At 47.4% G+C, this 27,734-nt stretch overlaps 1 protein-coding gene across 1 annotated transcript in view; it reads right to left on the bottom strand.

Annotated features, from left to right (window-relative positions):
• Positions 1 to 15,995: 15,995 nt before the first annotated feature.
• Positions 15,996 to 27,734, bottom strand: part of EIF3D (eukaryotic translation initiation factor 3 subunit D) — a 29,142-nt gene continuing 17,403 nt past the window's right edge. Inside the window, exons 11-16 of the mRNA XM_063940676.1 lie at positions 26,903 to 26,988; positions 20,130 to 20,259; positions 19,880 to 20,022; positions 19,566 to 19,758; positions 18,519 to 18,612; positions 15,996 to 16,111 (exon numbers count right to left, since the gene is read on the bottom strand). Of these exons, the coding sequence (XP_063796746.1) occupies positions 16,077 to 16,111; positions 18,519 to 18,612; positions 19,566 to 19,758; positions 19,880 to 20,022; positions 20,130 to 20,259; positions 26,903 to 26,988 (681 nt within the window). The 3' untranslated portion in view covers positions 15,996 to 16,076. The remainder of the gene's footprint in view (positions 16,112 to 18,518; positions 18,613 to 19,565; positions 19,759 to 19,879; positions 20,023 to 20,129; positions 20,260 to 26,902; positions 26,989 to 27,734) is intronic.

Raw genomic sequence — 27,734 nt, 5'->3', positions numbered from 1 at the left:
CTTGCAGTTTTCACTGCCCTCCTGCTTCTTGTGCCGCCCTTCTGTTTACGTGGGCGACTGCCGTGATGTTATCCCACTGGATCAATACCGGCTGACCTTGAAGCAGAGGTCTAGCTAAGTTTAGAGCATTATAAATTTGCTCTAAGCTTATTTATGCGGAGAGAATTCTCCAGACTTAATCACACTTCCCTGGAAATTTTTTCCCTGTGTGACTGTTCCCCAGCCTCTCAGGCTGGCCTCCGTGGTCACCGGCATCCAATCCTGAATGCCGAATCTGCGGCCCTCTAGAAGATGAGCACTCTGTAATCACCACAGGAGAGACACCCTTTTCCTTGGATATAGGGTTATCCGCTGATGCATCTGAGGATGCGATCCGGACCATTTGTCCAGCAGATCCCACTGAAGAGTTCTTGCGGGAAATCTGCCGAATGGAATTGCTTCGTAATAAGCCACCATTTATACCAGGACTCTTGTGCAATGATGCACTGACACTTTTCCTGGTTTTAGGAGGATCCCGATTAGCTCGGATAACTCCCTGGTTTTTTCCACTGGGAGAAACATGTTTTTCTGGACTGTGTCCAGAATCTTCCCTAGGAACAGTAGACGTGTCGTCGGAAAAAGCTGCGATTTTGGAATATTTAGAATCCACTCGTGCTGTCGTAGAACTACTTAAGATAGTGCTACTCCGACCTCCAACTGTTCTCTGGACCTTGCCCTTATCAGGAAAGCGTCCATGTTTCTTTTAAGAAAAATCATCATTCCGGCCATTACCTTGGTAAAGACCCGGGGCGCCGTGGACAATCCAAACGGCAGCGTCTGAACTGATAGTGACAGTTCTGTACCAGGAACCTGAAGTACCCTTGGTGAGAAGGGCAAATTTGGACCTGTAGGTAAACGTCCCTGATATCCAGTGACATCATATCGTCCCCTTCTTCCTGGTTCGCTATCACTGCTCCGAGTGACTCCATCTTGATTTGAACGCTTGTATGTAAGTGTTCAAATATTTCAGATCTCACCGAGCCGGTTGGCTTCAGTACCACAATATAGTGTGGAATACTACCCCCTTCCTTGTTGTAAGAAGGGTACTTTGATTATCACCTGCTGGGAATACAGCCTGTGAATTGTGTGAGGGGGAGACGTCTCGAATTTCCAATGTACACCTGGGATATTACATGTAGGATCCCGGAGTTCCCTTGCGAGTGTTGCTGAAACTCTTGAGATGACCCCCTACCGCACCTGAGTCCGCTTGTACGGCCCCAGCGTTATGCTGCGGACTTGGCAGAAGCCGTGAGGAGCTTCTGTTCCTGGGAATGAGCTGCTTGCTGCAGTCTTCTTCCCTTTCCTCTCCCCCTGGGCAGATATGACTGGCCTTCGCCCGCCTGCCCGTATGGGGACGAAAGGACTGAGACTGAAAAGACTGTGTCCTTTTCTGCCAATATGTGACTCGGGGTAACAAAAGGTGGATTTTTCAGCTGTTGCCATGGCCACCAGGTCCAATGGACCGCCCCTTTATACGGCAATACTTCCATATGCCGTCTGGAATCTGCCTCACCTGACCACTGTCGTGTCTTCGTCTGGCAGATATGTACATCACATTTACTCTTGATGCCAGAATGCAAATATGCCTCTGCGCATCACACATATATAGAAATGCATCCTTAAAATGCTCTATAGACAATAAAATCCTGTCCCTGTCAAGGGTATCAAAATTTTCAGTCAGGAAATCCGACCAAGCCCCCTCAGCGCTGCACATCCAGGCTGAGGCGATTGCTGGTCGTAGTATAACACCAGTATGTGTGTATATACTGTTATGATATTTTCCAGCTTCCTATCAGCTGGCTCCTTGAGGGCGGCCGTATCTGGAAACGGTAACGCCATGTTTTTTATAAGCGTGTGAGCGCCTTGTCCACCCTAAGGTGTGTTTTCCAACTCGCCCTTACTACTGGCGGGAAAAAGGGTATACCGCCCATAACTTTCTGTCGGAGGAACCCCACGTATCATCACACACTTCATTTAATTTATCTGATTCAGGCAAAACTACAAGTAGTTTATTCCCACCCTACAAAATACCCTTATTTGTGGTACTTGTGGTATCAGAAATACGTAACACCTCCTTCATTGCCCTTAACATGTAACTTGTGGCCCTAAAGGAAAAATACGTTTGTTTCTTCACCGTCGACACTGGGGTCAGTGTCCGTGTCAGTGTCTGTCGACCGACTGAGGTAATTGGGCGTTTTTACAAGCCCCTGACGGTGTCTGAGACGCCTGGACCGATACTAATTTGTCCGCCGGCTGTCTCATGTCGTCAACCGGCTTGCAGCGTGTTGACATTATCACGTAATTCCATAAGTAAGCCATCCATTCTGGTGTCGACTCCCTAGAGAGTGACATCACCATTACAGGCAATTTTCTCCGTCTCCTCACCAACATTTTCCTCATACATGTCGACACACACGTACCGACCTACAGCACACACATACAGGGAATGCTCTGATAGAGGACAGGACCCACTAGCCCTTTGGGGAGACAGAGGGAGAGTTTGCCAGCACACACCAAAAGCGCCATAATGTATATAACAACCCTAGAAGGTGTTGTTTCTATATATGGGCTCTTAATATATAATTATATCGCCAATTTATGCCCCCCTTCTCTTTAACCCTGTTTCTGTAGTGCAGGGGAGAGTGGGAGCCTTCCTCACCAGCGGAGCTGGTCAGGAAAATGGCGCTGAGTGCTGAGGAGAATAAGCTCCGCCCCTTTCACGGCGGGCTTTTCTCCCGGTTATTAGGAAAACTGGCCTGGGTTAAATACATACATATAGCCTTAATGGCTATATGTGATGTATTTATTTGCCAAATAGGTATTTATATTGCTGCCCAGGGCGCCCCCAGCAGCGCCCTGCACCCTCCGTGACCGTGTCAGTGAGCCGTGTAGCAACAATGGCGCACAGCTGCAGTGCTGTGCGCTACCTCTCTGAAGACTGTGAAGTCTTCTGCCGCCTGTTTCCGGACCTCCGTTCCGCCGTCTTTCTTCAGCGTCTGTAAGGGGGATCGGCGGCGCGGCTCCGGGACGAACCCCAGGCTGACCTGTGTTCCGACTCCCTCTGGAGCTCAGTGTCCAGTAGCCTAAAACTTCAATCCTCCTGCACGCAGGTGAGTTGCAAGTCTCTCCCCTAAGTCCCTCGTTGCAGTGATCCTGTCGCCAGCAGGAATCACCGATTAGAAACCTAAAAAAAAACTTTACTAAACAGCTCCTTAAGAGAGCCATCCAGTTTGCACCCTTCTCGGACGGGCACAAAAACCTAACTGAGGCTTGGAGGGGGGTCATAGGGGGAGGAGCCAGTGCACACCATGTGACCTAAAAAGCTTTTTAGATGTGCCCTGTCTCCTGCGGAGCCCGCTATTCCCCATGGTCCTGACGGAGTCCCCAGCATCCACTAGGACGTTAGAGAAATCCTGTTTTTTGACGACAGGATTATCTTTTGGTGCATGTGTAGGTGTGACCCCGACCACTTGTCCAACAGGTCCCACTGGAATACTCTGGCATGGAACCTGCCAAACTGTATGGCCTCGTAGGCCGCCACCATCTTCCCCAACAACCGAATGCACTGATGGATCGACACCCTCGATGGTTTCAATATCTGTTTCACCATTTTCTGGATTTCCAGAGCCTTTTCCACCGGAAGAAATACTCTCTGAGCTTGTGTGTCCAGAATCATCCCGAGGAAAGACAACCTTGTCGACGGTTCCAATTGTGACTTTGGGTAATTTATGATCCACCCGTGTAGTTGGAGTATTGACAGAGAGAGTGATATGTTTTGTAACAACTGCTCCCTGGATCTCGCCTTTATCAGGAGATCGTCCAGATAAGGAATTATATTGACTCCTTTCTGACGAAGGAGGACCATCATCACCGCCATCACCTTGGTGAATACCCTTGGCGCTGTGGAGACCGAAAGGTAACGTCTGGAATTGGTAATAGCAATCCTGAACCGCGAATCTCAGATAAGCCTGGTGAGGATAAATGGGAACATGCAGGTAAGCATCCTTTATGTCCACCGACACCAAGTAGTCCCCCTCCTCCAGACTGGCAATCACCACCGGAAGTGATTCCATCTTGAACTTGAACCTTTTCAGGTAGTAATTCAGGTCTTTTAGATTTAGGATCGGTCTGACCGAGCCGTCCGGCTTCGGAACAACAAAGAGGCTTGAATAAAAACCCCGCCCTTGTGAAAACGGTACCAGGACTATGACCTGGTCCTGACAATTTTTGGATTGCCGCTGTTAGCGCTTCTCTTTCTGGCGGAGAAACTGGCAAGCTCGATTTGAAAAATCGGCATGGAGGAACGTCTTGAAACTCCAGTTTGTATCCCTGGGATAATATTTGCAACACCCAGGGATCCAGGCCAGACAGAATCCAACCCTGGCTGAAGAGTATAAGACGTGCCCCCACCCGAGCGGCCTCCCGCAAAGGAGCTCCAGCGTCATGCTGAGGATTTGGCAGAAGTAGGGGTAGATTTCTGCTCTTGGGAACCTGGAGCCGCTGTGGGCTTCTTTCCCCTTCCTCTTCCCCTACCTGCAAAGAAGGGGGAACCTCTCGTCTTTTTGTATTTATTGAGCCGAAAGGACTGCATTTGTGGGTGATAGGTCTTTTTTGCCGGTTCAGGCGCAGAGGGATAAAATGTCGACTTACCTGCGGTAGCCGCCGAGACTAACGCATCCAGGCCATCGCCAAATAAGGCCTCACCTTTATATGGGAGCGCCTCCATGTTTCTTTTGGAATCTTCATCCGCATTCCACTGGCGAATCCACAGCGCCCGCCTAGCCGATACTGCCATGGTAGCGGCTTGTAAACTCAAGAGTCCAATATCCTTCATTGCTTCCAGCATGTAGGCGGCAGCTTCCTTGATATTCCCTAACTTAAGGAGTAGGTCATCTTTATCAATCATGTCAATCTCTGATGACTTGCATTCTGACCATTTTTCAATAGCGCTACTCACTCACGCGCAGGCAATAGTGGGCCTGAGCAGTGTACCATTGGTAACATAAATGGATTTCAATGTCATTTCCATTTTGCGGTCTGCCGGCTCCTTAAGTGAAGCCGTGCCAGGTGCAGGGAGAATTACCTTCTTTGTCAACATGGAAAGCGCACTGTCTAACACAGGGGGTGACTCCCATTTTTTCCTGTCCTGAGCCAGGAAAGGGTAAGCTATCTGAATCCTTTTGGGAATACGAAATTTCTTATCAGGATTCACCCACATTCCTTCAAAAAGAGCATTTAGTTCGTGTGAAGGAGGGAACGTGACTTTGGATTTCTTTTCCTTACATAAATAAGCCTTCTCCTGAGGTACAGGAGTGCTTTCTGTAATCTCCAACACGTCCCTTATAGCCACAATCATATATTGTATACTTTTAGCCAATTTATGATCTCTCTCTCTGGAGTCACTATCGTCGACACAAGAATCAGAGTCCGTGTCGGTATCCGTGTGTACAACATTCGCAAATGGTCTCCTATGTGACCCAGAGGGGCCGCCTACAAAAGGAATAACAGCATCCTGAAAAATCACATCTTCCACAGATTTTCTCCAGCATGCAGCCTTAGATTCAGACTTATCTAATCTTCGGTTAATCAGATGCATAATGTCACGTATCTCTTTCACCTATGAAGGCTCTTGTAATGTGGTGGCGCTACCGGCACACCAACTCTGTGTCCCTAAAATGGCTTCCTCCGGGGAGGAACTCCCTGCCTCAGACATGCCTCACACGTGTACAGCTCACTCACAGACACACTGGGACTTATTTGGGGGTAGATCCACAGTAAAATCTGTCAGAGGGACACAGTATAGGAGCAGCCAGTTCACAATCCCAGCGCCAGCATGGTATGCCTGTGAACACAGAATACCCATAGCCAAACAGCGCTTTTAAACAGTAATTCACACTATTAATTGCACCATAATCGCTTTGTGCCCCCCCTTAATAGCACCCTGTACTTGTCAGAAGTGGAGGAGAGGACCAGCGTGTTCTCCGCAGCCTGAGGAGAGAAAATGGCGCTGAGTAGTGTGCTGGCTGCCTGAGGAAGAAGCTCCGCCCCCGTAACGGCGCGTCCCTACACTCAGCATACATCATGATATTTACACTGGCGGGGGTAGGGCTGTACCAGCGGCATCTTATGCCCCCTTTTAGCCAGTTTGAGGTATATTTCTTGCTGCCCAGGGCGTTCCCCCCCCCCGCGCCCAGCAGTGCCTGTGTGTGTGGGCAGCAATGGCGTGCTGCGCTCCCGCCAGCCGCGCCGTACCTCAGCAGTCACTTACTTGATAGCTCATTCTTCTCATACTCACCTGTCTTCTGGCTCTGCAAGGGGGGTGACGGCGTGCTGTGGGAGTGAGCATCTAGACACGGCTAGCGTTCAGTACCCTTCAGGAGCTAATGGTGTCCTATCAGCCAGAAGCCGAGCCATGAAACTCTTTAGGAAGTTGGTTCTGCTTCTGCCCCCTCAGTCCCACGAAGCAGGGAGTCTGTTGCCAGCAGTTCTCCCTGAAAATAAAAAAACCTAACAAAAGTCTTTTCAGAGAAACTCAGTAGAGCAGGCCTAGCCAACCTGTGGCTCTCCAGCTGTTGTAAAACTTCAAGTCCCATCATGCTTTGCCACAGTTTTGCTATTAGGGAATGCTAAAACTGTGGCAAGGCATGCTGGTATGTGTAGTTTCACAACATCTGGAGAGCCACAGGTTGGCCAGGCCTGCAGTAGAGCTCCTCAGAGTGCATCCAGTCTGCCTGGGCACATTTCTAAAACTAAGGTCTGGTGGAGGGGCATAGAGGGAGGAGCCAGTTCGCACCCAATGAAAAGTCTTAAGAGTGCCCGTCTCCTGTGGATCCCGTCTATACTCCATGGTCTTGATGTGGTCCCCAGCACCCTCTAGGACGTATAATAATTATATATATATTTTACACACCTATATACACACAGCGCGGTCCTAGACCAGAGGTATACATCAGAATACTTGTACAATGGCCCTCATTCCGAGTTGTTCGCTCGGTAAAAATCTTCGCATCGCAGCGATTTTCCGCTTAATGCGCAATGTCCGCACTGCGACTGCGCCAAGTAAATTTGCTATGCAGTTAGGAATTTTACTCACGGCTTTTTCATCGTTCTGACGATCGTAATGTGATTGACAGGAAATGGGTGTTACTGGGCGGAAACAGGCCGTTTTATGGGCGTGTGGGAAAAAACGCTACCGTTTCCGGAAAAAACGCAGGAGTGGCCGGAGAAACGGAGGAGTGTCTGGGCGAACGCTGGGTGTGTTTGTGACGTCAAACCAGGAACGACAAGCACTGAAATGATCGCAGATGCCGAGTAAGTCTGGAGCTACTCAGAAACTGCTACGAGGTGGGTAATCGCAATATTGCGAATACATCGTTCGCAATTTTAAGATGCTAAGATTCACTCCCAGTAGGCGGCGGCTTAGCATGAGCAAATCTGCTAAAATTCACTTGCGAGCGAACAACTCGGAATGAGGGCCAATATCTTCTGTAATCGGTACACTTTCTTAACTAACACTGTCTGTATAAAGACATGTAGAATTCTCAAGTATTTGTAAAGTCACAGCGCTGTATACAGGCGGTTTTACAAAGGAGACCTTGCCCTGCAGTCCCGGAGACCAGCCGCAGCTATACCTAAGATGGCGCCCAGCATCTCAGTCAGGGAGTGTGTGAGGAAGCTCCAGGACAGGAAAATCTGGAGTAGACGTCACCCTGGGAGGGGCGACAGGTCAAGCGCCAACTCCCCTATGCTGGGCCTCTCCGCCAGTACTACAGAACCTTATTATCAGGGGCGTTAGTACACCCGACCTGTACTCCTATGCCCTGGCAGATATAGTGGGGTCCCTGCTCGGCGACAGTGTCCATGCCAGCGTCGCAGTCTGTCTCCATAGAAGTGATCAGAACACGATTTAATGGCGGGTGCCACCTGGGGGACCATCTTACCTGCTCCCCGTAGTAGCCACGTGAACCAGGAGAGCATCTGCAATCGTGTGCCTAGAGCCGGAGAGTCTCCGCCGCAAGCACCCGGGACGCCGCTTGGGAGGTGATGGAGCTGCTGCGCTGAAGTGTCACCATGACATACAGCGCTGATAGCTCAGTCTTGAAGAAATTTTCTGTCAGAAAAAGCTTTTTCAGGGCTTATGGTGACCTGCTGCTGCAGCACCAACTGAAAAACTGAGCTCACAGTGCCTGGAGGTGGGGTTACAGAGGAGGCACCAATGCATCCTAGGACGGCCTAAAGCTTTAGCCTGTTGGTGCCTCTGGATCAAGATACACTCTACACCCAATGTTTTCCCTGTGGAACACAGTGTACCCTGCTGCAGAAATATATAATTAATATTAATATCACAAAGTGATTCAAATGGACTCAAACAGTTGCCCTTAATTAACAATGAGTGATACATTTCACCATGAGTGATAAATTGCACCAGCCAATCGGCTCCTCACTTCCATGTCACAGGCTGTGCTTGAAAAATGAGTTAGGAGAGGATTGGCTGGTGAAATTTATCACTCATTGGTAAATAAGGCCAAGTATTTCTAACCTCCTCCAGCACCAGAGCAACTATAATATAGTGAAAAACTATAAACATCTATGGCTGCCTGTCTAACTCTCTCAGCCTGCCATTCCCTATGCAGTGTAAAATGTCCCCCATATCACTCCTCCCCCTTACTGAGGGGATTCCCGCTCTGCCAGCGCACCTAATCACAGAAAACAAAATGTCCAAACCTGAAATTCTACAATCACCTCGTTGCCAGCCTAGGGATTAACATTAGGCTGCCGCCCCCTTATAGCCGCGGCTTCTGTTGTTCTCACCGCTGTCACAACCAGCCATCCTGAGACCTTGCCGCCCGCAAGTGAGCCCCTGCAAAAGAACCCGCTGCCCATCGCTGCTCCAGAGCTCCATTTCCAGCTAGCACAGCCGTCACCACTGGACTCTGCTGCTCAGCGCCTCAGCAGAGCTCCATTGCCTGCCGCTCTGCCAGAACGTTCTCTGAGCCTGACCAAGCCCCTGCACCAAGAAGCCTCTAAATCCTGCAACCACATGTGCCTTTCCTAACTAGATTACGCACTTGTTTTACCCTTAGCTACTGACTGTTATGGAATCCACTGGGTGAGCCTCAGATACCTTCATACGGTATCGTTATCTCACAAGTACCATCCTGTACCCTCCTTTCAGAAATGAACATTATGGTAAGAACTTACCGTTTATAACGTGATTTCTCTTATGTCCACAGGATAACATTGGGATATTGTCGAGCGACAGCGAAAATGGCACCAACACGGTCACGAGCTTTCTGGCCTCCCAGGATGCATTGGGGCCTCCACTATATAGTCCCGCCCACTGACTCAGTCAGATCAGTTCTTTCCACAGCGATTTTAGGCAGGAACATTAGGTAGAGACCTGTACAGGCGATAAGAACACACATGCACACCCTTCCATACAAGAAGGAAGAGGTTTTAGTGATTGTCTAGATCCTCAAATCAGATGCGTCAGGGTGGGATCCCTGTGGATACCTGTGGACATACGAGAAATCACGTTATCAACAGTAAGTTCTTACCATAACGTTCATTTCTCTGGCTGGGTCCACAGGATTATCCACAGGATAGCATTGGGATTCCCAAAGCCATTTTAGTGGTGGGGACGCTCCTGATTGCACAGGAGGACCTTTCGCCCGAAGTCTGCGTCATGAGAGGCAAAAGTATCCAAGGCATAATGTCTGATGAATGTGTTTATGGAAGACCATGTGGCTGCCCTACATATCTGTTCTGCTGATGCACCCTGTTGTGCTGCCCAAGAAGGACCTACCTTACGTGCAGAGTGTGCAGAGACATTAGCCGGAATAGGGAGATCTGCATGAGAATAAGCTTCAGATATTACCATTCGGAGCCATCTCGCCAGCGTCTGTTTACTAGCAGGCCATCCTCTTCTATGGAATCCGTAGAGGATGAAAAGGGAATCTGTTTTCCTGATGGCACTAGTACGATCTATGTAGATTTTTAAAGCCCGGACCACGTCTAGCGACGCTTCTCCCGCAGATAGTCCCGATACCTGAAAAGCTGGGACTACAATCTCTTCATTCAGGTGAAATTTTGATACCACCTTTAGAAGATAACTAGATCTCGTTCTGAGAACTGCTCTGTCTGGAAAAAAACTTAGGAAAGGAGACTTGCATGATAATGCTCCTAAATCTGACACTCTTCTGGCTGACACCATTGCCAGTAAAAAAAGAACTTTAACCGTTAACCACTTAAGATCTGCTCTCTCAAGTGGTTCAAACAAAGGACCCTGGAGAAATTTAAGAACTAAATTCAAATCCCAGGGAGCTGCAGGAGGAACAAATGGAGGTTGAATATGTACTACTCCTTGGAAAAACGTACGTACATCCTGTAGGTCAGCAATCTTCTGCTGAAACCATACAGTCAACGCTGAGACTTGCACCCTCAAGGAAGCAACCTTCAACCCTTTATCCAATCCTGCCTGCAGGCTGCAGGAAATCCAAAATTCTAGCTACTTTAAAAGATCTCGGATTGTAATTTTTCCCAGAACACCAATGAATATAGGCTTGCCATATTCTATGATATACACGGCCGAAAAAGGCTTTCTTGCTCTAAGCATGGTTTGGATTACTTGCTTTGAAAATCCTTTAGCCTCTAAGATAGAGGTTTCAACAGCCACGCCGTCAAAGACAGGCGATCCAGATGACTGTGACAACAAGGACCCTGCATTAACAGATCTGGACGTTGAGGGAGCAGTATCGGTGCTTCCACGGACATTCTCAACAGATCTGTGTACCAATGCCTTCTTGGCCAAGCTGGAGCTATTAGAATGATTGCTCCTTTTGCCTGTTTTATCTTTCTCACTACTCTGGGTAACAGAGATATTGGAGGGAACAGATATGCCAGCTGAAACCTCCATTCTACTGACAGTGCGTCTACCAGGACCGCTCCTGGGTCCCTTGTTCTTGATCCGTACCTCGGAACTTTGTTGTTTAGACGAGACGCCATAAGGTCTATCTCCGGTAGACCCCATCTGTTCACCAGTGTCTGAAACACTTCTGGGTGTAGTGCCCATTCGGTTTCCTGAATGGTGTGCCGACTGAGAAAATCTGCTTCCCAATTTAGTACACCCGGGACAAAAACTGCTGACAATGCCGGGAGATGGAGTTCTGCTCATTTTAGAATGGGGGTTACTTCCTCCATCAGACTCTTGCTGTGAGTTCCTCTTTGATGATTGAGGTATGCTACTGCCGTCGCATTGTCTGAGCGGATCTGGACTGGTCTTCCTTGTAGATTGTCCTTTGCCTGAACCAAGTAAATGGCTCTTATTTCAAACAGATTTATCGGCAGGTGACTTTCCCTTGCGGTCCATTTTCCCTGGAACCATAGGCTTCCGAGTACCGCCCCCCAGCCTTGCAGGCTGGCATCTGTTGTCAGGACTTGCCACTCTTTTATCCAAAAGGGTCTCCCCTTGTTTAAATGGTCTGTCTGTAGCCACCATGCTAGATACCTTTTTACATTTACTGGAATCTTTATCATCTGCTTCTTTATCGTTTGATGATTTCCGTTCCATTTGGTCAAAATGAGATGCTGCAACGGTCTGGAGTGGAATTGCGCATATTCCACCATGTCAAAGGTTGATACCATCAGACCCAACAGTCGCATTGCTGCATGGACTGACATTGTCTGGGCTTGCAACGCTTCCTGAGCCATGACCTGCACCTTGACTATTTTTTTTTCTCTGGTGAGAGAACTCTCTGTAGGTCTGAATCCAATATGGCTCCCAAATGAACCATCCGCTGTGACGGATTCAGGGACGACTTCTCCCAATTTATGAGCCACCCGTGTCTCTGTAAACAAACTATCGTCTGTCGGAGATGGCTCAAATGTAAATCTTGCGACTGTGCTAAGATTAATAGGTCATCTAGATATGGGAATATTCTTTTCCCTTGTTTGCGCAGACAAGCTGCCATAACCACCATGATCTTGGTAAACACCCTGGGTGCTGTAGCTAGCCCAAAGGGCAGAGCTTGGAACTGGAGGTGTTCCTTGAGGATGGCAAACCTGAGGTAACACTGATGTGATAGTGCTATAGGCACATGTAGGTAAGCATCCCGTACATCCAGAGATACCATATAGTCTCCCGGTTCCATAGCCAACATTATGGAGTGTAACGTCTCCATGTGGAACTTCGGGATCCATATGTAGTTGTTCAACATCTTCAGATTTAGAATTGGTCGATATGACCCATTTGGTTTCTGGATTAGAAATAGATTGGAGTAATACCACTGTCCCTTTTGTGATGGAGGTACTGGGACAATCACACCTGACTGCAGTAATTTTTGGACTGCTTCTTGCAGGGCATTGGCCTTCGACTCTATACGAGACGGGCTGGTGCAAAAAAATCTTTGAGGAGGCTGCCTCCTGAATGGGAACCCATACCCCTGAGATACTACCTTCTGCACCCAGGCATCGGCTGTTGACTGTTGCCATATGTGTGCAAATTGCAGGAGTCGGCCCCCAACCCTGGAATCCTCCAGGCGGAGGCCTGTCTCTTCAGGCTGAGGGTTTCTGTTCAGGTTTGGAAGCTGGCTTTTTGCTAGTCCACTGCTTCCTACCCCTGGATTTAAACTGGGGTTGTTTAGGCTCATCTTTAGCTTTGCCAGCGAAATGAGCAAAATTTTAAACCCTTGGACTTCGGGTTATAGGTAGCCGGAAATCTGACCTTTTTCGATTCAGCCTCTGATTCTAGGATATCCGATAAAGGTTTTCCAAATAATATATTACCCACGAAAGGCAATGCTTCCAATTCTTTCTTGGACTCCGCATCCGCCTTCCAGGTCCGTAGCCAAACTGCTCTGCGAGCGACTACGGTCAAGGCTGAAGCTTTAGAAGCAACAGTGCCTACATCAATTGCTGCTTCTTTTAAATACTGGGCAGATTGTCTTAAACGGCAAAGACGATCCTCTTGCTCCCTAGTAGGAGAAGGGATGTCATTCTCTAGTTCCTCTATCCATTCGCCCATTGCCTTTGCTACCCAGGCCGAAGCCATAGCAGGTCTTACCACTGCTCCTACTAGAGAAAAAATATTTTTCAATAGGCTCTCTACCCTTCTGTCTGTGACATCATTCAATGAGGTAGATGACAGTGGTAAAGCAGATTTATGCACGAGTCGCAGAACATGTGCATCTACTTTTGCAGGAACTTCTCTCTTCGAACAATCCACAGCAGGAAATGGATAATAAGAATCCCATCTCTTAGGAATCTTATACTTTTTACTGGGCGCTGCCTAAGACTCATCCATCATTTCCGTCAACTCATCTGACGCTGGAAATTCAGCTTTCACTGATTTTGTTCGCTTAAATACAGGTGCTTTTGCTTTTAACGCTGTCTTGGCTGGCTCTTCCAGAGAAAGCACAGCCTTCACTGCATTAATAAGTTCAGCTACATCTTCTGAACTAAAGCTCTGCGACTGATCATCATACGGAGTTGAATCTATTGTTTCCGCATCATCATCCGATGTATCATCTTGTGTAGTCTGCCATACAGACGTATCTGTCTTAGTCTTACCTGCCCCTTGGTTGCTTGTAGAAGCTACTGGAACCAAACCATAGGAAGGGAGCTGCATGTATGGGTTCATAGTGTAACCTAACCCTTGAGGTGGTGCTACCGGAGCTAACCTGTCCGCTATTGAAGACAGTCTTTGCGAACATATTCCATGGTGGCTCTACTGGAGGTTGAACTAACTCCTGTTTTTTACTTCGCTGAAAAGCGAAACAGTTTGCACACAAACCCTCATAAGTGACCAATTGATTCATATCAATTACCCCTGACTTACAAGATAAGCATGTTAGGGTTATAGGAGTGCTTGGTAAATTCTCCTCATCACTTTTGCCGCTCATAGACATGGTATTAACCTGTTATCGACTACACACTTTGTGACTGAAAAACACCCTATATGTCAGTATATAGAGGTGAGATCAATCTGACCACAGTGCACCTGATTTGAGGGTCAGAACAGGACTGACATTACACAGAAAAGTCAGCACACATACTAGCAGTCAGTCACATGTTAAAGCATTAGACATTGTCATATGAGAATACAACCTCCATAATAACTTATACATAAGTAGGAAAATTGTACTTCTGTTTTAACTGGTTCTAATTTCAACATACCATGCAGAAAACACAGTAATATACAGGTCTCATATGCAATAGGTACTAAAAATTAACAATGCATACTAAAAAGTAGAAGGAATTTTTAGTACTGTATACCCTGCCTCCAGAGAGCGGGATACAGGGAGACTCACCACACTTCCATATCCAAGCAAATACGCTCGTAAGACGCTGAGTGGATTCAGACGCTACTGGTGTACACTGCCGCTTTTGGTAACTGATAACGGACACGGACGCTCACCAACGGACACGGACGCTGAGCGACTCCACGTGTATGCAGACGCTAAAGGCCTGCGACTCGGTCTGGGCGGGTTTATATCCAGTGTACACAACCGCAGCGTCTAAGCTGCGACCGAGTACCCTCGTGGTAGCGTCTGAGCCGGAAATGAGGTCATTCAGTTCATGAAACGAGAGACACGCGGGAACTGGCCATGAACTCGGAGGAGGGATGGCCAGGAGAGCGTCTGAAACCCCCTGTTGACTTAAACTCCCAGGATCGCGGCCTCACCTAGTCCTGGCGCCTATGATCCCCAGAGCGTAGCGCTGTCACACCGGGATGTTCTGCGCATCAACACACTGTTTGTAGTCTCCCCCAAATCAGTGTAGCTGTGTCCTGACCCCTCTAGTAAGAGGAAGTCCATAGACTCACCGTCTCCCCATGCTCCGGCCACAGCCTGGTTACGTCTGCTGGACCTGCTAGAACATCCGACACAGACGCCCGTCGAGACAGCACCGATACCCGAAGGTAAGCGTTGTTGCGACTCTGTCTAATATGCGTTTAAGACGCTGTTAAGAGAAGTCGCTCAAAAAACCAAAACAGTAAGTCTATAAAAATAAATTAATGAAAACTTAAGGCTGCTTTCACAGCAGCCCTGTGACCATGCGGCTTCCTGCCGCACCAAGCAAAAAACTGATCTGACTGAGTCAGTGGGCGGGACTATATAGTGGAGGCCCCAATGCATCCTGGGAGGCCAGAAAGCTCGTGACCGTGTTGGTGCCATTTTCGCTGTCGCTCGACAATATCCCAATGTTATCCTGTGGACCCAGCCAGAGAACGGTGGGATTGGGCTAAAAAACAATTTATTTTAAATAAAAGAATAGTCTGTGCTACTTCCTCCTAGCACAATTTTACGAACTGGAGAGACAGGGGGGGCGTGAAGGGGGAGGAGCCAGCTGTGCATACTTTATTTAGATTGTGCTACCTCCAGTCTGCATCCTTCACACCCCCAGCTGTCTAAGTTCTCCAGTGTCCCCTAGTGGATGTAAGAAATCTGATACTGTATGGGAGCAAATTGACAATTTTCTCCCACACACTGGAAAACAGTCAAAAATGGACATTCAGACAAATTGGTTAAATCCATTTGATTTAACCAATTTATCCGAACCACCATTTTTGCCCATTTGCCGGCTTTTGGGTGCAAATGGTTGATTGTCATTTTCTCTCATACATAACCAGATTTTCACTCCAACCAGAAAGATTTGACCGATAATCTTACGTGTATATACAGCTTTAGTCCCAGCCATATGCAAGAGAGTGCATCTCGAGTTTTATTAATGAAAATAATTTTTAAATAAGATAAACTTTTCTATATACACTACTAGATTACGCATCGAAAACACATTCAATTTGGGCATGCATGGATTTAATAAAACGTCCACTGTAAAAACACACTTTTTTGGCTGGTAATTTGAACTGCTGATCCTAGAAACAGTGTAGTATAGTACACAGATGAATAATGTTGGCAGAACACAAGTTTTGAAATGATGCTAAACACAAGGCGGGCTAAGTCTGTATATAATCTTTATTTGTCTATTATAGGTCTTGTTGAAGGTCTGCACGTGATGTCACACTGAGGAGGGATCATTCAGATACATCTTAGTACTACTTCGCTCTCTTCCTCTGTAAGTAGAAAAGGATGGAATTAGAACACAAATTCTGCACATTATAATGGTGTGCTAAGTGTCCCTGCTTGTCTGGTACAACTAATAACTATGACACGGTATTGCCACAAACGAAAAAATTAACACTAAATAAACTGCTGTTTTATAGGAGGATACTGACAGGTCTAACAATTTGCTGGATCTGTGATACACAAAGACGTGTGTGTGCGTTCCTCGCATAAAGACAAAAAAAATCCAGGCAAAACAGACATTTCAGTGATCCCTGTAAGTACTTCCCCCATCAGGAAACAGAGCAAGCACCCTATTAGTAAGGTCTTCTAGCTGACATATACAGTCTCATCAATGTGGCTAACCATACAGGAGGTAAAATATATAATACATGCAATGTCTTATTAACAGTAAGATTCCTTATGAAGGAAATACTTTTCAGTCTGTCAGTTTGAGAGTAATTTTTTAGCAATGCTACAATGATTGCAAAAACGCGTATTTTACCCACTTTTGAGGACTGGGGACTCACACTTTCAAAAGGAGGGGGGGCACAGGACGCGATCAGCTGTAGCCAGTCCCGGCAGCGGGGGGCGAGTGTTCCCGCAGCAAGGGGAAAGTGAGGAGCAGTTGCCGACTGATCACAAAGCCGAGTGGGTCGGGTGCGCTGCAGACTGTTCCCGCAGCTGCATGGAGGAGGTTGCTGCTGACAGCCCTCCCCGTGCAGCTATACATGATCTCAGCGGAGGACTTCGGCACTAGGCCCAGGCGCTCTCCATCCCAGTGCAATACGGCTTCCTGCGCAGTGTTGACTTTCCGCATCCTGGACTGGCCCGTCACCACCGTGAAGTGAACCGGGAAAGCTGGTGTGTGGTGACAGGGGGATGCTAAGAGGCACAGGTGTGTGGACGGACAACTGGAGGCACGGGGGGGGGGGGGGGGGGGGGATGAAACATCACACGGAGGCACAGGCGGGTGGACTCCTTGAGGCACGGGGATTTAAGACATCTGGACGAAGGGAAGGGGAAGGGGGGCCGGACACCTGGATGAACAGGAAGGGGGGTTGGTGGACGACTGGAGGAACGCTGGGGGGACACAGAGTGGCACAGGGTGGGAAAGGGGACGCAGAGTGGCACTGAGACAAAGAGTGAGGGGGAAGGCTGAGGGACACACGGGAGGGAGTTCTGGAATGACAGGAGGCTGGATTGACTTCCTCGATCTTGGAAAGGACCCAGATGCTACCTTGACACAAGGGGCAGAAAGCTGGAAAGGTAGGGGGCTGGAGAGACACAAGAGGCTGGAGTCGATTCAGGGGGCAGGGAGTGAGATAGGGAGAACAAGTCCGGGTGAACCTTTGATGATGACATCTGTTATATGCCTACACAAACAGGCATTTTCCGTCCAGGTTATCTCCTACTTGAATAATAAATAGAGATTGAAGGCACTGTCTGCCCAGGGAGGATCCATTTCTCCAGAGGTTCCCCGTTGCAGTGATACCACCATGTAGGTAAGGTGTATTTGGAATAGAATGGAGAGAAATACAGCCAGAGTGACGAGAAACGTGTGGCGTTTCATGCTGGCACGCTCCTGTTTCAAGTGGCCACTTTCCTAAGTCGTTTTCTCCACTTCCACCACTGCCCACAACGTCGCTCTACAGACACCATCATCTACCAGACATGTCCCCCGTACACTCACACTGTTAGCTACCAAACCTTACCACCTACCGCCCCTTGTTGCGAGGCCACACCCACTTTTCCAGGAGCCCCCCTTCCCCTTTTATGGTGCCCACTTTTAAACCCAGTAGCTGCTATCTACCCTTACCACCTCCTCCCTAACCCCAGCACTGCCTGCCGATAGCCAAATCATTGCCCCCAATACATATCTAGCCTTACCTTTTTCATACCCACAGTAGTTTGACCCTATCCCCCGCCTTGCCACCCAGTACTGCCCCAGCTGCTATCTACCTTTCTCCCCTACCTATTCCCAGCACTGCTTGCCACTAGTCGCCCCCCCCCCCGAACTGTCCCAAATGCTGCCTGCCCTTACCCCCCTCTACCCCAACCACTCCCTGCCTCTACCTGTCCCAACTGCTGGCTGCCCTCATCCACCATATGAGATTGGACCCCTGGGACCCAAATTTTTTTAATCGCTCAGCACGATCACTGATGCTATAAACACTTTAGAGGGCTATTAAAATTCATCAATACACACTAAAACCACAGCAATCACTAAGCGATAAGCAAGTTGAACAATTAGAATATTTTATTAGTTGCTATGATTTAAGTGAAGATATGGAACCCAATGTTAATAAATGACCCAGCCCTAAAGTATTTTTCAGAACCCTGGAATAAGGTTTTTTTCTTAATTTTTTTGTGCAAAACAAACAGAACAGGCTAAAATGTAAAACGTGCTGTTTTTACCTTCCACTTCCTCCTCCTCTTCCTCATCATCATCGTCCTCATCCTCATCAGAGCTAAATGTGCCATCAGGCAGGCTGTATACCCGAATGACTTGCTGTAAGAGAGAAATAGTTCAAGAGGAGTCTAGATATACTTAACATGGAGCCACACTATAAGAACGGTCTGTGCAAGTAGCACCGAATTGTACATCTTAAAATCCTGACTCAGGGGCCATTAGTGAAGGACTAATTAGGGTTAATCTTTTATCTACATTTTGTTAAGAGCCATTTCAGGCCATAGATTTCTTAACAATCTCAGAGAAAGGCTTGAGGGGGCGGCAACTCGGGTCCTGCTATGTCAGGCTTGTTCAATGTTTACACAATATCCTACGTAATGTAATCCTGACCTGCGCTCTGATTAAAGTGGGTTTAAAAAAAAAAAAAAAAAAAAAAAAAAGCGTCCAGTTTTCAAAACGAATCTAATACATTTGAATACCAAAACATCCTACAGACATGCCATGGTGTTGTCCGTACCCGGTATCCGATCTCGAGGTCGACAGTAAGTAGGTCGACATGACAAATGGTCGACACAAGTTTTTGACATTTTTTTCTGTTCATTCTTTGAACTTTTTCATACTTTACGGTCCACGTGGACTACAATTGGGAACGGTGACCTGTGCCGAGCGCAGCGGTAACCGAGCAAGGCATCTTGCCCGAAGCATGGCGAGCGAAGCGATGGGACATGGTGCACTAATTGGGGTTCCCGGTCACTTTACGAAGATAACGACATCCAAAAAAGTGGGTGGGGGGGGGGACCCTCATGTCGACCTAGAGTCCCTGTCGACTTAGAACCCATGTCAACCTAACTCTTGTCGACCCTCCTTAACCATACGCAATTATTGTAATAGAATGGGCCAGTAGTTCTTCTGAGGTTGTTCTACATGATTATCTGTAGAGCATGGCCCGTTGTGGGTAATTACTTCTCTTATATTGAAAGCCTCCTCTCCAAATATATACATGGCCTGCTCAGAGCCTGGAGATCAGTCACTGCAGCAATGTCCACACTCACCTTATTAGGGTCCTTCAAGATGAGGTATTTGCCTTCATCCAGCTTCATGCAGATGTCAACCACACAGCGCAAGATTCCCCAGGCATTCTCCATGCTCAGATTAATTTGATTGGCAAACTCATTGGGCTTGAACTGCTGAGTGCCAAGGACTACATGGCGCGAGGAATCCTTCACATGATAACGGGATACATACCTTAGAAAAGGAAATATAAATAAATTATACATGTGGAAAACCCTTGCTGAAAATTGCTTCCTTTCCTTATGAAAGTATTAATCAGTGCTAAAGATATCAGGGTTGACTACTAGAAACTCACCCCAATTTAAGGTACTCTGACCCAGCCAGCAAAGCACAGCAAGTCCATCTGGCCAATTTGTAGCTGTTGTTCTTCAGCTCTGTAGCGATCACAGCTCCCCTCTGGGAGTCCAGCTTCTGCCTCCAGTCCACACCATTACAGTGCTGGAACAGGTGAATGAAAATGTATTAGCAGTAAACCACAATTCTATCATGACTTGCATAGTAAATTGCAGGAATTCTAACAAAAGGTATAAGACACCATCACTTACTCTGGAGTCCCACTCGTTTAGGGTCTTGATATTTATAAATGACACCTCTGCGTTTGCACCAGTCATCACTCCATCATGTTCACACCGCACAACCAAGTCAATGTCATCTCCAAGTTTCCACCGCCGGTACCTGTAATTAGTACGTGCAGAATGAAGCAGAGCGACCTCTTAGAGGCTATTTTATATATTCTTCTAGCAGTAATGCCAGTGAGTAGAATAGATGGTATTAAAAATAGAATTTTGGTACTGGAGTACTCTTGGGATATGGACGGCTTCTGCAGGAACAGGGCACTGAATATTTAAATTTAGAACACTCCACCCCTCCATATCCCAGAGTACCTCAGTGTTTTTTTACTGAGCCGAACAGGAGCTATAGAGAGCTTGACAATGGAGAATAACATATAACATTACTGACAACAATAAAGTTGACACATAACGTTACTGACAACTAAACAGTTGACACCATAACCGATAGAACTTGATAATTTGAACCAGTCGGTGAGAGTGTGTTACCATAAGATCCCCTGAACTTACCACAAACCAGGTAAAACTGCTCTGGGTGGGCGTCCAGTGCCCCCTATGGATTCAAAGAAAAGGATTTACCTGGTAAGTACCAAAATCCTATTTTCTTTTTCATCTACTAGGGGTCACTGGAGTACTCTTGGGACGTACCAAAGCTTCCCCCTTGGGCGGGAGAGTTGTTTGGCACCTGTAACACTAGGCAGCCAAAGCTAGATGCTGATGCCGCAAACGTATCAAACTTGTAAAAGCGCACAATTGTGTGCACTGATGACCATGTAGCCGCACGGCAAAGCTGCGTCGTAGAAGCCCCACGACCAGCTGCCCATGAAGTTCCCACAGAACGTGTGGAATGAGCTGTTACTGATGTAGGCGGCTGTAACCTAGCATGAAGGTAAGCCTGACGTATGGTCAGTTTAATCCATCTGGATAAGGTCTGCTTAGAAGCTGGCCAACCCATCTTGGCAGCATCATAGAGAACAAACAACGTATCCGTCTCACGAACTGTAGACGTTCGGGATACATAAACGCGTAGTGTGCGTACTACATCTAAAGTTCCAGAATCTCCTGTTAACACAGGAACTACTATTGGTTGATTGATGTGAAAAGATGACACTACCTTTGGTAAGAAAGCGGGATTCGTCCGAAGTTCCGCTCTGTCATCATGAAACACCAAATACGGTGGCTTGCATGACAAGGCACCAAAATCTGAAATACGCCTTGCCGAAGCTACGGCTAGGAGAAAAATTGTTTTCCAAGTGAGAAACTTAATATCCACTTGTTGTAAGGGTTCAAAATATGAAGACTGTAAGAAATCTAAAACCAGATTCAAGTCCCATGGCGCTGTAGGTGGAATGAATGGAGGCTGTACTCTGAGGACACCTTGCAGAAAAGTGTGCACAGACGGCAATAGAGCCAATCGTCTTTGAAAGTAAATTGACAAAGCAGATACCTGCACCTTTAGTGTAGATAAACGCAGTCCTCCATCTAATCCAGTCTGTAGAAATAACAAAAGACGGGATAACTTGAAAGATGATGTCGGAAACTTCCGAGCTTCACACCAACCTATATAGGCATGCCAAATTCTGTAATAATGAGCTGCCGTAACTGGCTTCCTAGCTCGTAACTTGGTTGGTATAACCAATTATGGAATGCCCTCTCTTCTTAAGATGGCGGTCTCAACAGCCACCCCGTCAAACGCAGCCGCGCTAAATCGGGGTAAAGAAACGGACCCTGTTGTAACAGGTCCGGATGTAGTGGGAGCGGCCAAGGATCGTCTGCGAGTAGTCTGCGGAGATCCGAGAACCAAGCTCTCAGAGGCCAATAAGGGGCCACTAGTATGACTGTTGCTAAAACGGATCAAAAGAGAGTCTGTCACAGAGGGAGCAGCGGAAACAGATACACGAGGCTGTAAGGCCACGCGATTGTGAGAGCATCCACCGCCACTGCCTTTGGATCTCGTAATCTGGAGACATACTGGGGCGTTTGGTGATTGTGTCGAGATGCCATCAGGTCCACTTGAGGGTAACCCCACCTCTGGACCAACATGTGAAACACTTCTGGATTTAATGCCCATTCTCCTGGATGAAAATCCCGACGGCTGAGATAATCCGCCTCCCAGTTGTCCACTCCCGGAATGAACACTGCCGACAATATCACTTGGTGTTGCTCGGCCCAATTTAGGATTCGAGCTACTTCCCGCATTGCCATGCGGCTTCTCGTTCCTCCTTGTTTGTTGATGAACGCGACCGCCGTCGCGTTGTCTGACTGCACCTGGACAGTCAGAGACCGAAGCATGTGTACTGCTTGTCGTAGCGCATTGTAAATTGCCCGGAATTCCAGGACATTTATAGACAGCAATCTTTCGTGATCCGCCCAGAGACCCTGGAGCTGACAATTTTGAACTACAGCTCCCCAACCTCTGAGACTCGCGTCCGTCGTTAGAATTATCCAATTCCAGGCGCCGAACCGTTTTCATGCGGTTAGATTGTGTACTTTGAGCCAGAGTAGAGATACCCTGGCCCGTGGCGACAACCTCACCCTGTGGTGAATCTGCAGATGCGAGCCCGACCACTGTGCGAGCTCATCCAGTTGAAAAGGACGCAAGTGAAATCTTTCGAACTGAATCGCTTCGAAAGCCGCCACCATTGTGCCTAAGAGGCGAATGCACAAATGTACCGAGACTGTGCGTGGCTTGAGCACTAATTGTACCAGATGACGAATAATCTGTACTTTCTGTTCTGGTAGGTAAATTCTTTGATTTACCGTATCGAGAATCATACCTAGGAATTGAAGTCGTTGAGACGGAATTAGATGTGATTTCTTGAAGTTGACAATCCAACCGTGCTGAACTAGTACATTGTACGTTAGCAACGCATGTTCGAGGAGCATCTGTTGAGACGGAGCTTTGATGAGCAGATCGTCCAAGTACGGAACTACTATCACTCCCAGGGATCTGAGATGAGCTATCATCACAGACATCACTTTGGTGAATACCCGAGGCGCTGACGAGAGGCCAAACGGTAGAGCCTGAAACTGGTAATGGTTCTGCCGTATCGCAAAACGCAAGAACCTCTGATGAGGTGGCCAAATCGGAATGTGTAAGTACGCATCCTTGAGATCTAGCGCAATCATGAATTCCTGTGGCTCTAAACCTGCAATTACTGACGGCAGAGATTCCATCTTGAATCTGTAGTAAGTGACGTACTGATCGAGACCCTTTAAGTTCAATATTGGCCTGACGGAGCCATCCGGCTTTGGTACCACAAACAGACTGGAATAATAACCTTGACCTTGTTGTTGTACAGGGACCGGAATCAAAACTGCTGAATCCAGCAGGGACTGAATGGCAATTTGCAGAACCGCCCTCTTGTCGTCCGACAGAGGAGGTCCTGTCTTGAAAAACCGCAGTGGCGGGAGACAGTCGAACTCTATTTTGTAACTTTTTAACACTAAATTGCGGATCCACCCATCTGTGGATGTCTGGAACCACGCCAAATGGAACGTCTGAAGGCGTGCTCCCACAATTGGAGATCTGAGATGGGCTGGGAGCCCGTCATGCCACTGGCTTGTCGGTGACCTTAGCGTCCTGACGACTGGTGTTGGTTTGTTGGAAACCACGTCCTCGACCTCGTCTACCAGGCGTGGCTGTTCCTCTACCACGGCCTCGAAAGGGCTGAGGTCTAAAGGATTTGAACACCGGGCCAGAGTATTTCCGTCTAGGTACCGTTGGAGGCAATGGTAAGAAAACAGACTTTCCTCCCGTGGCCTCAGAAATCCATTTGTCCAATTCAGGACCAAACAACTTCTCGCAACCGTAAGGTTACGCCTCTATACCTCTTCTGACCTCTGCCTCCGCTTGCCAAGAACGCAGCCAGAGTGCTCGTCGTACTGTAACTAGCGACGATGAAATGCCAGAAGTGAGCTGACAGACGTCAGTAGAAGCTGTACATAGATACTCAGCAGCTTCACAGATTTGATCAGCAAGAAGTATAAGGTGATCGTCATGTAGGGCAGACTTGAGTTCTGTTATCCATACAATTAGCGCCTTAGTGACCCAAATGCCAACCAACCCAGGTCTAAGCAACACTCCTGCTGCTATATACATGGACTTTAGCATAGCTTCTATTTTACGATCTGAAGGGTCTTTAAGTGTAGTAGCCGTTGGTACTGGTATGGTTAATTTCTTTGTAAGTTTTGACACAGACGAATCCACCATTGGCGGATTCTCCCATGTACATGTCACAGACTCTGGAAACGGGTAACTAGACTTAAATCTGCGAAGTATAGAAACCCGTTTATCTGGATTCTTTCGTGTTTCTACTAACATCTTATTAAGAGATTCCGAAACAGGAAAACACATTGGAGATCTCTTTCGTTTAGTAAAGACGACTTCATTTGTCAGAGGTTCCTCAGTTTCCGTAAACTTCAGAGACTGACGCACCGCTCTGATGAGATTATCAATGCCTGGGCTGTCAAAATCTTCACTATCTGACTGCTGGTCTACTTCGCCCTCCTCACCCTCTTCTTGTGCAGTGAGGTCTGGCATAGAATCGTCAGAATGCAACATAGCAGAAACTGGTAAATCATAAGACAAAAGAAATTTATCCCTTCTACCCAAAATGGATTTGGACTTTTGGCAAGGCTGAGACGCCTCCAGTAGTTCTGGCGGTCTCAGCCGAGACTCAGATCTTGCAGCTTCCCGCTCTTGTCGAGCGGCGGCCAATTCTGATTGCAATCCAGCCGTGACATATGTTAGCATGGAGGGTCCGGAAATTAAACCGGCTTTGAAACCGGAGCGGAAATTGTATTCGTAGCTGAATTCACAAAACATACTGTACATGTGGTAGATCCATCTGGTAAGACACTCTTACAGACATTGCAGTGAAACTGCTTTTTAGTTTTTGCTGGTGCCTTACTCATTATGCAGACAGACAATACAATACCCAAAAAACAGACAACTTGCACGACTCAGTAAAATAGTACTAAGGTGTGGCTATATATATATATATATATATATATATATATATATATATATATATATATATATATATATATATATATATCTGGCCAAGTGCAGTACACGTGGCCAGTCCTATATGAAATGTGATCCCAAATTCCCACTAACACCCCTGCGCCTCCGGTGGAGTATAGATTTAGGACAGGAACGTTCTGGAATCAACAGGAAGAACAGGAAGCATGGTTAAAATGGCCCCCATGCCATGCTTACAGTTATAATCACAGTACAGGTTATAATTTTGTGAAACACATATATAACCTGGGAAGTGTCTGTTTACTAACAAAGTCTGTTAATAAAGGCTTAATAGCCTATGCTGTCTCATAACCTTGTATACTGCTGCTGCTATGGGTACTCCCCCCCCCCCCCCCCCCCCCCGTGCAGCTGCGTGTGCTGTGAGATTCCCCCCCCCCCCCCCCCCTGTGCTCCATGTACCGCTGTCTAGTACACGGCACCAGGGAACTTACAAGTTACCGGGGCGCGTCTAGAGGGAGCCGGGGAGCGCGCTCCATAGAGCCGTGAATCGGCGTCTATGGATTAAAAAAGTGCGGCTGTCGCGGCTCTGAGCAGCTTCGGCATCCGCTCACAACATCAATCAGCAGCGGCAGGCGGCTCACATAGCGGCGGGCGGCGCTTCACAGAACAGTGTCCCCACACAGCGGGGCGGCAGCGTGAGCTGACCGCCCTGTCCCCCAACATACCTGGACGCCTGTGGTGAGGGCTATGACGGGGCTTCTCTGCAAGCTCCGTCCAGCCTTTTCTGCAGGTAGTCTGCACTTGGCTGTGAGGGTGCTCTGTAGTGAGGACCGACACGCCAGTAGCTGCTTGTAGCAGCTTCCACTATCCCGGACCCTCGCCTTTTGGAAGGGGGGAAGGGATGTGGATAAAGTGAAAAAGAAAAATCAAAAATAAAATAAAAATATATTCAAAAGAAGTGTGGGAGCTCCACACAAGCCTTGTTGCTACGTCGAGCACAGAAAAAACAGAGGTACTCTGGGATATGGAGGGGTGGCGTGTTCTAAATTTAAATATTCAGTGCCCTGTTCATGCGGAAGCCGTCCATATCCCAAGAGTACTCCAGTGACCCCTAGTGGATGAAAAATAAATATTGCAATTGATGTTCCCAATCTTTCAACCATATTCCATAATAAAATCACGAACAAGTGCTGGCATTCTTACATACTAAATTCAGTATCTATATAATAACCAGCTATGGCAGGTCCTGAGAACAACATGAATAGTGGGAGTGGCTCCCACTGCAGGGAACAGAGAGATGGTAGTAGGTACTGCTGGAAAGTGCCACCAAAGTGTTAAGGAGGGTACACACTAAAAGATGTATGTACCCGGCAATATAGGCTGCGATGGGACCTGGTGGGGTGCTGACAGAGTCAAGTGCATACACATCTGCCCATGTTGGGAGGGAGTGGGGGCGGAGCGGGGCGCATTGCTTGCAACATCCCCAGATTAAGCTGCATGTACAGCCAACAGGGGCGATGCCGCTAGCAACCCGCAGGAGCGCGCATCGTTGACGATATAGTGGGTACCCACTGTCCGATTTCAACACTGTCATTCAGAAATGTCGGAATCGGTCATATCGCTCAAAAAGTCGTCCAGTGTGTACTCAGCTTAAGAGCAGCGGGGGTAAGAGACCCTTCAACCCGGCATTCACGGAGTACAATAATAGAAAAAGGGAATTTGTCACCTTGTTATAGTCGCAGCACTGCGGCAGAAAACTTACCTATAAGCGACAGAGGCCACCTCATTTTTGTCCACATCATCTTCTATAAAGGGGTTTGGGTTGGGAAATTTGTATTTTTCTTTGCCCTGTGGAAGTAAGTCAGCATTTAGTGATCAGATTCAGTAAAGAGGTCTGAAACTTGGTGCTCCTCAAACAAGAACCATGAAGACAGATATATTCAGTATTAAAAAGTATCTCAAATGCTGTCAGTGTAAGAGACGCATTACATAAACAAATTGTGAACGTTATTATATATCAGACAACTAGTATTTTGGATTTAGTAGCCTATTTGAAGCTACACTACATTTTTGGTCATAACTTTAAAAGTGGCTGCAGAACAGGGGTGACTGCAGATTCTCCTGAACCCACCAAAATACTTGGGCTGTGAGACTTACCTCAGAGAATTATAAAAAGGACCAGCTAAGATGGGGATGTTTTATACAAAGTTTTGAAAAGTCGGAAAGAGGTTTGATGAAGCAATATTTATGACAACTTGGACATCAAGAGCAGCACATTTCACTAGAGATTCTGAATATTACCAGACATAACCCCAGCTGACTGTATTAGTGGACAGGAAATATACCGCATGTACAAAATACCTTACAGCAGTGGTTCCCAAACATGCCGAACTGGTGGTCCAAGACCAAATCAAATTAACTTATGGTAAATTTCATAGGCAAAACCAGTGATGGTGACTGCCAATTATAAACTATGGGGACATGCAGAACCGCAACCCTGTCCACAACATAACTAAACCCAAGAATGACAAGTAAGCACAAACTACTTTCTCTGAATGTCTTAACCCTCCGTCAGGCGCACCTCTGGGATTCCC

Source organism: Pseudophryne corroboree, chromosome 9 (genome assembly GCF_028390025.1).
Source record: "Pseudophryne corroboree isolate aPseCor3 chromosome 9, aPseCor3.hap2, whole genome shotgun sequence".
In the NCBI taxonomy this organism is placed as follows: Eukaryota; Metazoa; Chordata; class Amphibia; order Anura; family Myobatrachidae; genus Pseudophryne; species Pseudophryne corroboree.
Note: the sequence above shows the minus strand (reverse complement) of the source record. Positions and strands in the feature narration are given on the sequence as shown.